We start from the raw sequence: 16,853 nt of genomic DNA, 5'->3' as shown, positions 1-16,853 counted from the left end.
TGAGACATGAGAGCGACACTATTAAATCCAGTATTAATTATACCTACTGCTGATCCACTGAAATCAATGGAACTTGAAAATATTAACAGCTCTCAATTATCTCAAAAGGTCTAATGTAGTAAAACTATTAGATTTTAACTGTTAAAACTCCAAATTAAATCGTTCCTGTTGAATGATTTCAAATAAAAACAAAGCAACCAAGAAAAAAACTTTAAAAATTTCATGGGCTGTCAAAAGTATTAAAGTACAACTATAGGATTGCATATGACTAGTTTGAAATGTACATCATTGGCTCAACTGCACCATTAAAGACTTCAATACTTGCCAACAAAGTTAATTTTGGGTGTAGAAATTTTCTTCACAGCGATGTTAGTTGGAACTACTGTAGCTTTGTTGTTGGATGTTGTACTAAGCAGTACATTAGCTGAGGGAGTGAGAATCTTCACTGCCAAAGATGAAACAGAAGAATTCACAGTGTTGCTGCTAGCTGCAATATTTGAAGAGGCAGCCGTTGGTTTGGAAGCTGTTGCGGCAGATGCAGCCTGGCTGACGACATTTGGTTCAGTTGAAGGAATGGGTTTGCCAAGTTTTGTATGCAGCTTAACCACCTGGAGCCACAATAAGAACAGTTAGCAAAACAATTACACAAAAATGTTAAGAATATGTATAACGAATCTATTTAAAGAATATTTAGAATAATTGACAGTGAATATTATTAGAAGGGCACCAATGCTTTCTCATGTGAATTCTACAATCATGTATGCCATAGAAAGGGATCTATGGGGGTATCCACAGTATTTACATCTGGCCTAAATGTGTTAACATTTCCAACAGACAACCAACACAAGAGATAATTATCACTTCACTCAATTTTTCTAGTCCTAAGGTCATTTGTAAACCCAGCTAACCTGATCTAGTAAAAATAGTAATGAAAGGCTTACTTTTTGATGCTTCGCTCCACGAATATGAGCAGCGTAGGCATCGGCTCCAGTACACGAAACGTCACAGAGTTCACAGCGCAGCTGGTTTTGAGTTCCTCGGGTGGATGAACTGTTGCTGGTGGTATTCTGTGCTACTTTCAATGCCGCTTCTTTCTTTTTATGCTTCTGTCCCTCCAAATGTTCTTTGTAAGTCTATTTACGTTGGCACAAATACATATATACATTAGCATATTACTTATTTATGATGTGGCAAAAATCATGTATTTAGAAAATATAATCACTATCAATAGCTTGATTTTGCTAGAGGAAAGAAATTATTATTCAGCCAGGCCCCCCTCCCCACATTTGCAGGCTTGACCTTTGTGGATTTGATTATTTGCAGATTTCACTGTAAAAGGTACTGAATGTTTGTCTATGTAAATACTCTAATCTGCTCTGAGTCCCGCTAGGGGAGAAGGGCGGAATATAAATAAAGTGCATTATTATTATTAAAATATTCTCTTTAGGAATCTCTAGGTTCTGCAGTGCGACTCTGTGGTCAACTTCTGTCATTGCACTTTCCGTGCATGGCAAAAGGCTTCTGAAACTAAGAGAATTCCAAGAAGAATTTGGTGATGTCCAACGATGTCCCATTTTAAAGAATCAAACATTTTTGGATAAGCACGAAATGACAACTCAGAGCAATTAAGATCCAAGCTAATGTTTTAAATGTAAGCATTATTTGTAATGCATTGTTTTAACTGAAATGATCCTGAAGCTAAAAGTACCCAGAACCCTTCTTGAACAGTGGCATCTTACGAATTATATAATTTAATAAAAATAACGGTACCTGTGGTCCGGCACAGCTGATCTTACAAACATCACAGTAGTGGATCTGGGGTGGTTTGGGAGGCTGTTTAGGTTTCAACTGTTTGTTTTGGAATGGTGCCTTTTTTGTGAAGGTGGTCCCTGTCCAGGCGGCTGTTGCGGCAGCAGCAGCAGCAGCTGCTGCTGCCTGTTTCTGTTGCTGCTGCTGCTGCTGTTGGTAATAAGATGATGCAGCTGAATATACTGCAGCCTCATAGCCAGAGTAAGATGTACCTTTAAAAAAAGTTGAAATACGTTTATTAAGGTTTGAAAGTTCAAATACCGTAATTAAATGCTTGATGTTTATGAAGGTATAAAGCCTGGAATTTACCCTTCAAGAAGCAATTAAGCATGAACACATTTGCTAAAGTGTCAAAATATAAGCAACTTCAACAGAACTTTTATGATGTAAAAGTAATTTACTCCCACACACCCTGTCTTCATTTAAGATTTTGTCTCATTGGCTTTAAAACTGCAAAGACTCTAAAAGCTTGGAGTAAATTCCACTGAACACTGAGTGAATTCCTAGTAAACACAAACAGGATCAAGGTATACAACAAGCAAACAAAAAATTATCAAACATGAAATTTATATGGAGAACAGGATCTCTTTTATCCAACAAATAAATCCACACATATTTTGTAAGATAACTTTGACTTTCAGTATCAGTAATCTCCTCAGTTATCAGCTTCTCTTTATGGATTACTCACCAGAATAAGTCACTGCTGTTGTACTATATGTAGCACTTTGGGTATAAGATGGAACTACAGTAGCAGCAGCTGCAACTGGTTGCACAGTGGAAGAAACAGGATATATGGAAAATGTAGTTGTAGCTGGACTCGGAGTGGCTGGTTTTATGGCAGTTACCTGTCGGGTTTGCTGGGCTTGAGTATACTGAGTGGCTCCTTGGCTGTAGCCAGCTTTTGGAGCTAAAAAACAGAGAGACCACATAAAAACTCTGCACTCCCTTCTGCTTGTCACCATCACCCAAATATTTGTTACAAATGACACCTTAATGGAGTCAGAAGAGTTTATAAAAATAATGCATGGTATGAGTTTAAAACGGTACAAATTTAAGGTTCATAGAAAAGCCTCAGGACTGCACTCCTATGTCTTTAATACAAAGTAATGAAATTTGCCCCTTTCTGAAATGACTAAAAATAAATCAGTGCCAATACATGAGTAAAATAATAATAATAATAATAATAATAATAATAATAATAATAATAATAATAATAGTAATGTAAGCATTAGTGTGGCACACTATTTATTATACTTTAGATTTGAGGCATAGTCACAGAGAAACCTAGCCTGCAGAGATGTAAAATTTAGTATTTGAAAATTTAACCTTAGCACCAGGCCACAGAAATAGTAATAAGTCCATATTTTTGTATAGTGCCCTCTAACTATATTTTGATTCATTACCACTTTCACAAGCAAAAACAATCCACAATTGTGCAGACTTCACATTCTTTTACATCTGCATCAAGTAAAGGCTGTGTGCCAATTATATAGGTTGCTATGCAACCACTTTTGTTTCTTTTAACATCACAAAAAAGCTAAATCTCTTTGAAATAAAAACAAACTTTTCGTGCAACTCACCTGTCTGATAATATGATTCAGCTACAGAAGGCTGTGGTTGAGCAGCTGCTGCCACTGCAGCTGCGGTTGCTGTAGGCTGTTGATAATATTGCTTGCTATCATAAGCAACAGCTGGGGCAGTGGATCTGACATATGAATAGGAGTCCTGAGAAGAAACACAACAAAACTATGTTATTTTTTATCAAATTGTTTTCCTCTTCTACCTCCTGTAGATTTCCCAGAAATGTCCTAAACAATGCTGGATGAAATATCATTTGTATTTGGCTATGAGGTTGTATCTGGGTTATTTCCCTTCCCAACTGCCCTTGCAGATGTAAATCTTCATAGTTGAATCGGACATGTACTTCAAGAAAGAGGGGAGTTTTTTTTTAGTGAGGAGGAGGTACAAAAGGGGAGTGCCTGTAATATTTAAACCTGTCTTAGGATCTGAGCCATAGACTGCTACTGAATTATTTTGACTATTCTAATAATTCAATCTTTAAAATATGTAGAACATTTAAAATAATCAATGAACTACTTTTTAAAGACCAAACCATGCATATATGCCTGCATGAGGGCCAATCTCCTGAAATTATTAAAAGAACTGAAGTTAGTAATAGATAGAATTCAGCAATATCTAAGCTAGCATTAAAGAGACAGACATCCTTATACTTCAAGTAGTATTTCTCTTACAAAAGAGATGCTGTACAACCATTTAGTCCAACACAGACAATTAAATACAAGCTTCAACATTTGCAACATCTGGGGATATTTAATATTTACAACAAACAATCAATATTTTATACTCGAGATAGCAAATACAGGGGTTTGTTAATATCTAGAATTGAAAAAAATAGTATTCTTTTTTTGAAGCAACCTTTCTATTCTATATAATAGAGTTTTCTGATACACAATCTAACTTTTTAACCAGACATGGTCATTTAAACTCAGACAACTCAATACTCTTGCACAGAAAATGGTTAACTAGAGAACCTAGGTCAGTGTTTACTCTATGAACAAGACTTCCTAGTTTTTCAATCATTTGGGAAAGATACACCATATACCCAAAGTTATCCCTACTTAATGTTTTCTCTAGGAATTTAAGAAAGGATATAATGCTGGGCACTAATGTAAAATGGATAAGAAAAACATATAATCAATATTGCTCTCAAGATGCACTGTCATCATCATCATTATCATTATTGCAACAACAATGTTGTGTATTACTCACTTCTCTTCATGGCTCATGTATCTTATAGTTTCAGTTTTATAAATTATTTATTTTCATGCTTTTAACTATCCTGGTCTTAAAAAAGATTTGAATATGTGATGATCCTAGATGACATCTTATGTAGTTCTAAGTACCTGAACAAATTACACACAATGATCTAAAGTACGTTCAAAAGAATATAGAAGCCTTATCCTATTGACTATTACTCTTTACAAGAAAAACAATTTAACTGCATAATGACAAAAGCATTGTAAGTATTGCAATGAGTGACGGGTTCCCAATAAGATGCACTTACTTGATAATTTTGTGTAGTGACCGGAGGGGGTGGGGGTGGAGCTTCTTGCTGTCGCTGTGTGTACCCATAGTCTGTTGCTGTATGTGCCGTGGGGTAACCTCCATATGCTGCAGCGGTTGCAGCAGCTGCAACAGCAACTGGAGCAGGCCTGGCTACTGCGACTGTTGCCGCTGCGGGGGCATAGGCAGCCGTAACTGTGTGCGCAGCTACAGGAGCCTGATGGACTGTGTAGCTGGCAACTGTAGTTGGGTGGGAGTAAGCTACACCTGAAGCTGGCTGCTGGCTGTAATAGGAAGAGGAGACAGAACATTCTTATGAAGTAATGAATACAAATGATTCAACAAAGATTAAACTGAACTAGAAGCACAACCAAACTAAATAATCGCTGTACTTCAGTATCAGCTAAACTTGAGAAGTAATGACCTGAAATATATAAAGTTGGTTTAAGGTGACATCTTACTGACAGAATGCCATCCACTGGCATAGCAGATTTGTAGTCTACCAACAGTATCCTGTGCTCATTCCCAATCTGCTGCAGAGAATTAAAGATACTCCAGATAATATTTTGATAGTGTCAGAGGAGAGGGCAGCACAGAAAAATTAAGTTGTATGAGCAGATGCTGGATATAACCTTTGGAATTTTAGTCAAGACTTCCAGAGGAATTAATTTCATAACTTGAAAAGGTCCAGTTGTTCACACAGATCACATGAGAGATCTCTAGCTTATCAATTGCACTCATATTAGAACAATTAATGCACTCCCATACATGTCTACTCAGATGCAATTTCCACAAGGCTTTCTCCCAGAGAAATAAATAGGATGTTTCAAACAGACCCATAAATCAGTGTCAAATGATTGCCATATATATTCATGTATAAGTCGACCTCATGTATAACCTTGGATAAACCTGTGGTACGAAGGCCATTCCACTGAGATGGGAAAACAGCAATCCTGCCTCACAGGACCAGCCACATCCGGCTGCTGCCACCCCATTTCCATACCCAGGCATTCAAAAAGGCCTGAAGTGGGACAATGGTTCTTTTAAAGCTGAAAAAAGAATATTAAGACCAGAAATCATCGCAATCAGCTAGTGTACAAAGAATTATGTATTTTTCTATCATGTAGTTTTTAGAAGTGGTTTTGAACATCTTACTTTAATTTTTTTATAATTATTCTACATGAAAATATTCTCTAATTTCAATATTTCAGGGGGGAAAAGATATCCCTCCATGATTTTTTCCTGTGTTCTCCCTATGGCCATTACATCTCTTTTGTGTTACTTGCTTTGAAGTTGTTTCTGGCTTATGGTAACCCCTCATAGGGCTTTCCTGGCCAAGTATGTTCAAAGGGGTCTACTTTAGCCTTTCTGTGAGGCTAAGAGAGTAAAACTTGCCCAAGGTTGGTTTTCATGGCCAAACAGGGACTCAAACTCTGGACTCCAGTCATAGCTGAACACTCAAATCACTGCATTACAAAGCACATACAGAATGTGGAAACGTAAGTAATGCTTTTTTTTTTTAAGTGAGCGAAAGCAGGATCAAGGCACAGAGAGACCATTCAAATAACTGAACAATGACAAGCCAATAAAGAGCAGGAAAAGTTTCCAGACCCAGAGAGGTTTTTGTGTGCTTTATACAAAAAGTAAATATTCAAACAGATAAACCAAGAAAGAGCTGGAAAAATATGAGAAAAATAAATGAGAAAAGAACTGCCTTCTGTTTCCAGGAACACATTTGAGGATCTATTTATCTGTGATCATGTGCAAAACGCTTCCCATTCTTTAACTTAGTTATTTTATTTTAAAAAGTCAACTAACAATGCAATCCTGTGCAGCATACTCCAGCATTAGTGAATATGCACAGACTGCAGCTTGAAAGACAGTGATTCTGAAAAAGGCATCAACCCACTCTAATTACTTCACATACACTTTAACCTCAGTCTGCCAGCTTCCAAAGCAGGCAAAATCAAATCAAAATGCAAAAACAGAAAGCAATCTTTCTGTCTTTATTTAACACTTACTTTGGCTGCTCTAGCATTCAGCAATGAGGCTATCATTTTAACTCTTTAATAACAATGGCATTTACCATGGCAACACAAATTTATATTTTAAGCCCTACAGGATTGAACTTGATCTCTGCCAAACCCCCTTAATCTCTAAATATCGGGAGGGGGGCTTGGCAGAGATTAATTTTGAACATGTAGTGCTTCAGAATGCAATGTCAATTCCAGTGGCAAGTTTACTAATTAGCTGAATAATCTAGAAGTCATTAATATGTAGGGTAGATGAAATTTTCATTCTCTCACTGTATGTATGCAACAAAACCTCACAAAGTTAGGTGTCCTTCTTACTTCCAAGGAGCTTGGTGACTTTTAACGGAGACGTTTACATGAATTACAAGGTGTTTTAAAAGCTACCCTTTCCATGATGCACACCAAAATGGTCCTTTCAATGTGCATCCTTATTTTAGGTATGTGAGTTTTGTGGTCTCGGAGCTATGAAGGAGTGAGACAGACACAGTTCTACTACTTATTCAACAAACTACATATCCCATAGAATGATGCCACAGCAGTTTAAGTGATATCAAAAGCACTGTAACTGTGACTTACGAAAGATTTCACAGCAAACACACATCAATATAAACAAACCTTAGTCTAATACAAATTTCAAGAACATTCTCCAAAGAAAATCCAAACAGGGATGTTCGTTGGAGAGTGCCATCTATTTTGCGTCCCACAAAAAGTTAAGAGAGAAGGAAAAACAGGTAATACACATTATACATCATTCCTAACTTCAAACATTTACAGTAATTCATCGGGTTAAACGAACCTGTATCTTAATTTTTCTTATAGAATGATGCACAAGAAACATGCAATGTTAGAATGTTAAGCAGCAAATTCACATAATAGCATTTATTATTTTTTAAAAACCAGAAAAATGTGTTTTTGTCATGGCACAGACTAAACAGCCTTAGTATTGTCTGTTCTAAGGCTGGTATGGTTCTGTTACCATATTTACTTTTGCAAACCTGTTCCCCTTGCTTCTGCCACAGCATGCAGAGCCAGTGATCGAGTTTGCAAGATGTCACACACTGTAGGGCCTGCAATTCTCTGCACAGGACTGAAAGCAAATGTCTCTCTGTCTTGTACTGTCAGTCAATTTGCAAGAAGTAGTCAATTTCAATGGAATTCCAGAAACTTGATGAACCAAAGGAGAGTACTAGTGGAATATCAAGTAAGAAACCACTGAAGACATCTTTCATTTGGTGCTTCATTTTTCCTAGCTCTTTCATATGAACATGTTTTTTTCAGGATGACCAATTTATCTTTGCCTTCATACACTGGTCTTTATTGAATTTATTTATTTATTTATTTACAGCATTTATATTCCACCCTTCTCACCCCGAAGGGGACTCAGGGCGGATCACATTACACATATAGGCAAACATTCAATGCCTTTTAACATAGAACAAAGACAAGACAAACATAGGCTGCGAGCGGGCCTTGAACTCATGACCTCCTGGTCAGAGTGATTCATTGCAGCTGGTTGCAGCTGGCTTGCTCTCCCGCCTGCGCCACAGCCCGGGCCCATCTCCCCCAATCTGTGCATACACCAACATTCATTCCTCAATCAACATTTAAAAATTCTTTTCTATTCTAGTTACACATACGAATTTACATATTTTGTTACTAATTGTTTCTCATTTTAATAACACATTTTTCAAAAATAGGTATGAGGAAGCTTTCACATTGCTTTTGGACTATTATACTATAACTCAGCTGAGAAGGCCTCTGAAAAATAAACCCTTTTTTAAATAAGCAAAACCTTTAACATCAACTCAGCTCCCACGTTCCTCCTTCCCTGGGTCTAATTCAAAGTATTTTAGCAGCACTTGCATTGAGAGGATAGTGAAGGCATGTTAGAGAAAAAATGCCATAAATGAAGTTTGAGCTATGAAACAGTGGGATTCTATCTAGCTGATCCTGCTGTATTTATTTATTGGCTTTATAACCTGCCTTTCTCCCAGGAGAGCCACAGATGCCACAGGTACAATGCCTCATCATGTTCCTTCACTATGCCATAGCATGCTAGAATTCAACTTAGCATCATTTGGAAGGGAAAAAAATAAAGCATTCAATTGGTTTGGTTAGTGAGAATTTTTATTTTCAGTAGTGTGGGTTTTATAATTAAATTTTGTTGAGATGATGTAGCTATAGCAAAAGATATTCTCTGATTGTGAATGGAAAGGAAGAAGGAACCATTACCCTGAAGTACTAAAAATCATATCTACTCAACTTTACAAACAAAATTCAACGATGTGTCACATTTTCAGAGTTTTCTATCTGATCTGGGATTGTTATGGCACTACCTTACTAGCAGTTCAATGGGGTACAAAGTTGGCAATGCAACAAATTTTCAAGGTTTTCTATCTGGTCTGGGATTATTATGGCATTACCCTACTAGCAGTTCAGTGGGGTGAAAAGTTAGTAGGTTGAAACAATTCCAACACTGCAAGCTAAAGCCTTTCTTTATCTCATTGCTTCCCAATGCAAATCAGGTTGAAAATGTCTTTGACTATACATGAACAGCTGGTCTGCTTTGTATTTTGTAATTTGGTGCCGGCCAAGGCTGCAGTAATAGAACCAACAAGGAGAAAGTGCATAATTCAGAATGAAAATTCTTTAGAAAACATTATTCAACTCATGAAAATCTTCAGAAATACATTCCTCATGAAAAGCTGAAGGTTGAAGATTCTGATGAAAACAATAAGTACCATAATATACCTTCTACTCAGAACACAATGCAGGAAGCAAGTAATTTATCATCCCACAGAATTTTGCTACTTGAATGATAAAATACTGGTTTATTATAAATGCATTCAAGAATACCTATAAATGTGCTTAGCCAAACTATAAAAGACTGGTCAGGCACTACCATTTAATCTTAAACCTAAACACGAAGCACAGATTAAAAGTGCTCAGTTAAATACCAATGCAGGTCGTAAGTACTTTTTCTCTGTGCAACTAACAACATCATTTTAAAGAAGAAGCATTAGATCTAGCAGAGTCACATTGTTTACAATGCAACCATCACTAGGAACCATGAGAGTTAAAATGTCTGTGTGCCATAAAATATGCAAAAGTTTACTAAAAATAAGAAAATGTTTCAAGTGAAATACTGTTCCAATTGTTAAAAAAACCCTACAAATGCAACTATTTCACTTTGCAAGTGACCAAACATTTGCAAGTCAAACAGTAACAACATTGTGTTTTCACATTAATTTGGAATGGCTGATTTCAACCAACGCAAATTCTCAAGATCATAGTTCTGATCTGAAAAATGCTTGTTTTACAAAATATCAAGGCATTTAATAAATCCGAAAACAAAGCACCTCCAATTAGTCATGTTGACGATTTGTCCCTATAATGAGAATACTTTAATATTGTGACCAAGTAAAAATACAAAAGATCTTTCTCTGAAAAACTGTTGCCAGTCAAGAACCTGACTCAGGTCAGCATTTAACTGCTTGATGATATAATAAATAAGAAAATGTTTAGTTGTACCTCCCATGAGGGAAATATAAAACCCAAGAAATAAACAGCATGTATATAATGGAACTTTACAATGTCTGAAGCACCAATATGCATATTGATTCTTTACAGACATCTTAAAGAGTAACAGATATATTTTTGAAAATATTTCTTTGATGTTTCTGCTCTAACATACCAACACAGTTACTCTTTTGAAAACATACATTTTTGGTCTAACGTTTAGAATAAGAATTTTATATTACATAACATTATTTAGATACAGTCTGATTCTAACTAGTGACTACATGTATTACATGCATTCTGCATTACTGACTTTTAGATTTTGTTATTCTTTCAGTGCTTGTGGCAAATATTTCTACTGTTGCCTTATTAGGTTACCATTTGCACTGTTATAGTTAAGTGCCATTTTGGGGCTTATCTCTTATTTTGTGTAATGGTGCTGCCCACTTTTCCTTCCTCTTGAGGCACATTTTGAATCAGAGACTGAAAGAATACATGTTTTTGTTTTTCTCTTTTTAAAAAGATGCACCTTTTTGTGCTTCACACTGTGAAATTCCAACCTAGAAAGTCTTCCATAGCCAAAAGTGGAAAATATAAATGAAGACTGATTGAAGAACTATGTTATGGAAAGTAAATGCAACTTCAGTTATCTGATAAATAGCTAAGACACCAAAAATGGAGATTAAGGACTACATTTCAAAAACTATAAATGGTGTAATAAAATATTTGGTCTTGCATGGCACATCAAGGGCGGAACACTGAGATTAATCAAAAGAAGTGGGAAAAGACTAGTAGAGGACTTGTATACAAAAGATGGAAACCCGGTAGAGCAAAAAGAAATTCAGAATTGGATTGGAGTAGGAAATTGAATTCAAAGTTGGGATACAAGACAAAATTTTAATAGAGGAGGAGGGAGAGAATTAGGGAACAAGACAATCAATTTGAAAAAGTGATAGGAAATGTCTGAGAAACGAGAAAAAAGTGGTAGGAGACTTGTATAAACAAGAAGAAAAATAGAGGAAATATTTCAAATGTGGAGAACGTATATGGAAATTGAGAGGGGAGACATCCAGAGAGAAATAAGTAACATAGCTATATAGCTCCCCCTCTCTCCCCCTATATATAATGTATTAAGAAAATATGTGGCTTTTAACTTTGGAAACGGCTTTTAAACTTGTTTTACTGTTTTAATGTGGTTTGTGTAAGTGTGTTTAATTCTATGATGATTTAATTTATAATTGATTGTTTATATTGCTCATTTGCTTTATTTATTATTTTATGTTGTTAGCTGTCCCAGGTCCCCACGGGGAGAAGGGGCGGGATACAAATAAAGTTCTGATTGATCGAAGTAAGAAGGACTATGTTACAAAAATGGTACAGGACTCCTGTGCAACTTTCACGACTTTTACCAGGCGTAAAGGGCAGGCGTTGCCATGGTTGTAAACAAAGAGGTGCATTTAGTCCAACCTACACTGAAGGTTGGATTTATATGTTTCATTTAATGTTATATTTAACTTTATATCTATTGATCAGCTGTTATAATTAGTTATGATGTTTTATTTACAGATTATTTTTGTTTTATGGCATTGGGCAATAAACTACTTGGCTAACAAAACAAGTAAAAACAAGTAAATAAAACTAAAAGCAAGAGCGCTCTGATGCAGCCTGCCTCGGCTGCTCCCTCCCACAACCTTCATTTTATGGTCTTGAATGTTTGTCATTCCCTGCTGGAAACTGCCCTGAGTACCCTCAGGAAGATAGGGCGGGTTACAAATAAAGTTTATAAAATCATACAGCTGGAAATCATAGAGTTGGAAGAGACCACGTGGGCCATCCAGTACAACCCCCTGCCAAGAAGCAGGAAAATCACATTCAAAACACACACACACACACACACACACACACACACACACACACACCCCCCCCGATAGATGGCCATCCAGCCTCCGCTTAAAAGCCTTCCACTGCTGAATAGCTGTGAGGAAATTCTTCCTCATTTTCAGGTGGAATCTCCTTTCCTGTAATTTGAAGCCACTGTACCACATCCTAGTCTCCAGGGCAGCAGAAAACAAGCTTGCTCCCTCCTCCCTATACATGGCTTCTCTTCTGCAGGCTAAACATGCCCAGCTCTTTAAGCAGCTCCTCATAGGGCTTGTTCTCCAGAACCTTGATCATTTTGGTCGCCCTCCTCTTGACACATTTCATCTTGCCAACATCTCTCTTTAATTGCGGAGCCCAGAGTTGGGCACAGTATTCCAGGTGTGGTCTGACCAAAGGCAGAATAGAGGGGTAGCACGACTTCCCTGGATCTAGATACTATACTCCTATTTATGCAGGCCAAAATCCCATTGGCTTTTTTAGCCGCCACATTACATTGTTGGCTCATGTTTAACTTGTTGTCGATGAGGACTCAAAAATCTTTTTTACATGTACTGCTGTCAAGCCATATTGTTATTATAATAATCACATGATATGGGAATGCAATCTTCAGTTTGTTTGGAGATTCTGGGAAGGTCAAGAGCTCGAACATTGTTCCCATCCTAAATATCTCAGTGTCACCTTTGATCAAACACTAACATTTAGGAAACACTGTATGAATATCAAGCACAAAGCAGCTGCACACAATAACATCCTGCGGAAACTTACTGGCAGTGCATGGGATGCAGACCCAAAATTAAAAAGAACATCAGCCCTCGTCTTGTCTTACTCAACTGCTGAGTATGCTTGCCCTGTTTGGCACAAGTCTGTCCACATGAAGCAGGTGAACACAGCACTGAATGAAACATGCAGAATAATCACAGGATATCTTAAACCTACACCTGTTGATAAACTCTACAAGCTCGCTGGCATTGCCCCTCCTGATCTGTGACAGAAAGTTGCTGCTCACTGGGAGAAAAATAAGGTTGAACACTGTGAAAGTCATTCTCTGCATGACTATCAGCCTCCTCCCAGTACTCAACTCAAGGAAAAGCTTCATGAGAACCACCACTCCTCTTAATATCCCCCCCCCCCCCCCCAGCAACAGCAAAAGTATCCTTCTGGGCAGCTAAACCAGGAAATCCCAAATGGATGGTCCCAAGAATAGGCAACTCGGAAGTCCATGAACAGACTCAGAAGTGGTGTGGGCAGATCAAATGACAACCTGGCAAAATGGCATTACCTAGAAGAATTCTCCACCTTGTGTGACTGTGGAGCAGAACAAACAACTCAGCATCTGTATGCTTGTCCACAATGCTCTCCCTGATGTACAGAGGAAGAACTGTATAAAGCTACAGACAATGTGGTCGCTGTTGCCCGTTTTTGGGCAAAAATTATTTAATCGCTTGTGTTTCCTCTATTTCTATCAGTTATGCTTATTTATGCCATGCTTTTGACACTAAATAAATAAATGGGAATGTGATAGAGTACAGGCATACTGGAAATGACTGAAAGAGAAATTACTTGGCCTGATTTGGCCACGGTGGTCATCCCAAATAGACTACCTCCCAAATCAACTACTGCAACACGCTCTCTGTGGGGTTACCTTTGAAGACAGCTGGTCCAATGATATGGGAATGCCAGGCTGCTCACCGGAGCGGCGTGCAGGGAGCACTCAACTCCCTTGTTACACCAGCTCCACTGGCTGCCAGTCTGCTACCAAACACAATTCAAAGTGCTGGCTTTAGCCTATAAAGCTCTAAATGGTTATGTCCCAGTTTATCTGTCCGAACGTATCTCCCCCATGAGCCATTTTGGAGATTAAGATCATCTGGGGAGGCCCTGCTCTCGGTCCTGCCTGCCTCCCAACAGGGCCTTCTCAGTGGTGGCCCTCCTCGGCTGTGGAACTTCCTCCCCAGCAATGTTAGATCAGCCCCCTCCCTTCTAGCCTTCGGAAGGAAAGTAAAAACTTGGCTCTGGGATCTGACTTTCAGTGATTAGTACTGTGCAATAACAGTCTTGGAATTATGGACAATTCACGGCGGAATGGCCTTGGACTATGACTTTCGGATGATGTGATTTTAATATTGAATGCAATGTTTTAAATATTCAATATGCATTAATTTTAAATTTAATTGATTTTAAGTCTCTGCTTGTATGTATTTTAAGGCATCCAATGGTTGCCAACTGTAAGCCGCCTTGAGTCCCCTCCGGAGTAGAGAAAGGCAGGGTAGCAATAATGTAATAAATAAATAAATTAACAGAGCGTTAAATCTCCAAATAATAATAGCCAACAGGAACGTATTCCACACAAGAACAGCAGAAGTGTACAATGTGCAAAAGGGTGACTGACAAATTAATAACGTGTGCTATAGGCGTGTGCCAACTTAGGCCCTCCAGGTGTTTTGATTCCAACGCCCACAATTCCTAACCGCTTAAGCAGCTGAGGGGGAAAAGGAAGGGGCCTGAGGCGGTTAGGAATTGTGGGCGGTGGAGTCCAAAATACCTAGAGCGAGGGCCTGCTGTTGACTCCCGTCCCGCTTGTTCTCTGCGCAGACTCCCAGATTCCTGTTTACAAACCTCCAGAGAAAGGGCCTTACCTATACTGAGCGGCCGCAGCCCCGGTGTGGGTGAATCCGAAGTAGTTGCCGGTGGCCATTTTGGCATCTTCCCCCAGCCGGCTGGGCACTGCAGGGAGGCAAGAGAGGCCTAGTCAGCCAGAGGCCTAGCCCCAGCCAGTCTCCCTTTCCCTTCCCTCCGGCCTTCCCTTCTCTTTCCCTCACTCACCATAGGTGAAGGAGACTACCGGGCATATAGGAATCATGGGTCCGGGTGGTCAGAAATGGCGGCCGTGGAAAGACTCCTTCTCTTTCTCCCTTCTCTTCAATCGCGGCCGTTGCTTGCCTGCTCGCGCGCCGTTGCCTCTGCCTCCTTTTCTTATTTTTTTGGGCCCTCCCGCACACCGTCCGCCACCCACGGACCCACCGACAAGCCTCCACAGTCAGAAGCCAAGGCCTCACTTCTGCGCAGGCGCAGCTTTCCAATAAGGGCGGGGCTTGAGCCTCCTTAGCAAGGGTTGTGGGAAATTGAGTCCCCTGATGCGCATGCGCAGGACAGTGTAGTTTTCTCTTCTTCAGATCTGTCCAGTTTTGTGATCTTCACCCGCCTCCTTTCTTCCTTGAAAAGAAGGATTCTGTCATGGACTTGTTCTGGGCTTTGGACGCTTATATTGTCAGTAAAAGAAAAAGGGACCAAATAAGTGAGGGAAGGAAGAATAAGGAAGTCAGCCATAGCAGAGCACTTTATGAACCAACCTGGACACAGCATATTATTTGAGAGTAGTGTACAGAAATGTTGGACCACTCTAACAACCGCCATGTCAGGCTACACAGAGAAATCTGCAAGCATGTGGACAATTTCAACAGAAAGGAGGTAACCATGAAAATGAACAAAATCTGGCTACCAGTATTTAAAAAACTCTAAAATAAAGTAAATAAAGAACAACACTCAGAAGACAGGGAAATTCCAGACATGAAACAATCAGGGCCAGCTAACACTTCCTAACAAAGGATTCCCCCAGGCAGTAAGAAGCCAGACCTTGAAGATGCAAGGCTATTCGATGCTAATCAAGGTGGCCAATTGCAACATTAACGCCTGCCTCAACAAGAAAAGTTCTTTCTCCCCCTTGGACATTCTACAGATATATAAACTTCACTTGCCTCACAACCTCCCGAGGATGCCTGCCATAGATGCAGACAAAACGTCAGGAAATAATGCTTCTGGAACATGGCCATACAGCCCAGAAAACTCAGAGAAACCCAAAGTAGTGTTATCTTCTTCCAACCGCTCCCTGTGTAGTCTTTTTATTCCTTGGAACGATTCTGTTATTAACCTGTTGTGGGGTTTGGACCCTTATATTGCCAGTAAAATAAAAAGGACTAAATATATGAAAGAAGAAAGAAAAAGAAGGAAACAACAACAACAACACTTTCTATCCCATCCTCTCTCTACAAGGGAACTCAGGGCAGCTTCCAGAAAGATGGCAAACATTCAATGTCACGTGTAGTATTTTTGTGTGTGTGTGTCAGGAGCGACTTGAGAAACCGCAAGTTGCTTCTGGTGTGAGAGAATTTGCTGTCTGCAAGGACGTTGCCCAGGAGATGCCCAAATGTTTTAAATGTTTTACCATCCTTGTGGGAGGCTTCTCTCATGTCCCTTGCATGGGGAGCTGGAGCTGACAGAGGGAGCACATCTGTGCTCTTCCTGGGCTGGATTCAAACTGACAACCTTCAGGTCAGCAACCCAACCTTCAAGTCATCTGTCCTGCCAGCACAAGAGTTTAACCTAATGCGCCACCAGGGGCTCATCTAAGAAAGAAAGAAAGAAATAGAAAGAAAGAAAAAGAGGAAAGAAGGAGAAAGGAAAGGGGGAAGGAATACAGAGAGGGACATATTGTATGAGGGAAAGGGAGTAAGAAAGAAAGAAAAAGGA

The 16,853-nt window shown here is 39.0% G+C and overlaps 1 protein-coding gene and 1 non-coding gene across 3 annotated transcripts in view; both read right to left on the bottom strand.

Moving 5' to 3' along the window:
• Positions 1-15,394, bottom strand: part of zfr (zinc finger RNA binding protein) — a 38,474-nt gene extending 23,080 nt beyond the window's left edge. The window contains exons 1-8 of one of the 2 annotated variants that reach the window (XR_010003627.1): positions 15,150-15,394; positions 14,963-15,050; positions 4,895-5,177; positions 3,390-3,534; positions 2,498-2,716; positions 1,771-2,021; positions 942-1,133; positions 326-608 (exon numbers count right to left, since the gene is read on the bottom strand). Coding sequence is in view for 1 of the 2 variants with exons in the window: in XM_062972520.1 (XP_062828590.1) it covers positions 326-608; positions 942-1,133; positions 1,771-2,021; positions 2,498-2,716; positions 3,390-3,534; positions 4,895-5,177; positions 14,963-15,050; positions 15,150-15,186 (1,498 nt within the window). In the remaining variant the exon portion in view is untranslated. The remainder of the gene's footprint in view (positions 1-325; positions 609-941; positions 1,134-1,770; positions 2,022-2,497; positions 2,717-3,389; positions 3,535-4,894; positions 5,178-14,962; positions 15,051-15,149) is intronic. The other variant, XM_062972520.1, reaches the window with a different exon arrangement.
• LOC134297245 (small nucleolar RNA SNORA66) lies at positions 7,837-7,973 on the bottom strand. Its single transcript, XR_010003974.1, has one exon. It is a non-coding gene; the product is annotated as a small nucleolar RNA SNORA66 (small nucleolar RNA).
• Positions 15,395-16,853: the final 1,459 nt, after the last annotated feature.

Source organism: Anolis carolinensis, chromosome 2 (genome assembly GCF_035594765.1).
Source record: "Anolis carolinensis isolate JA03-04 chromosome 2, rAnoCar3.1.pri, whole genome shotgun sequence".
Lineage (NCBI taxonomy): Eukaryota > Metazoa > Chordata > Lepidosauria > Squamata > Dactyloidae > Anolis > Anolis carolinensis.
This window is presented reverse-complemented; position numbering and strand designations above follow the sequence as displayed.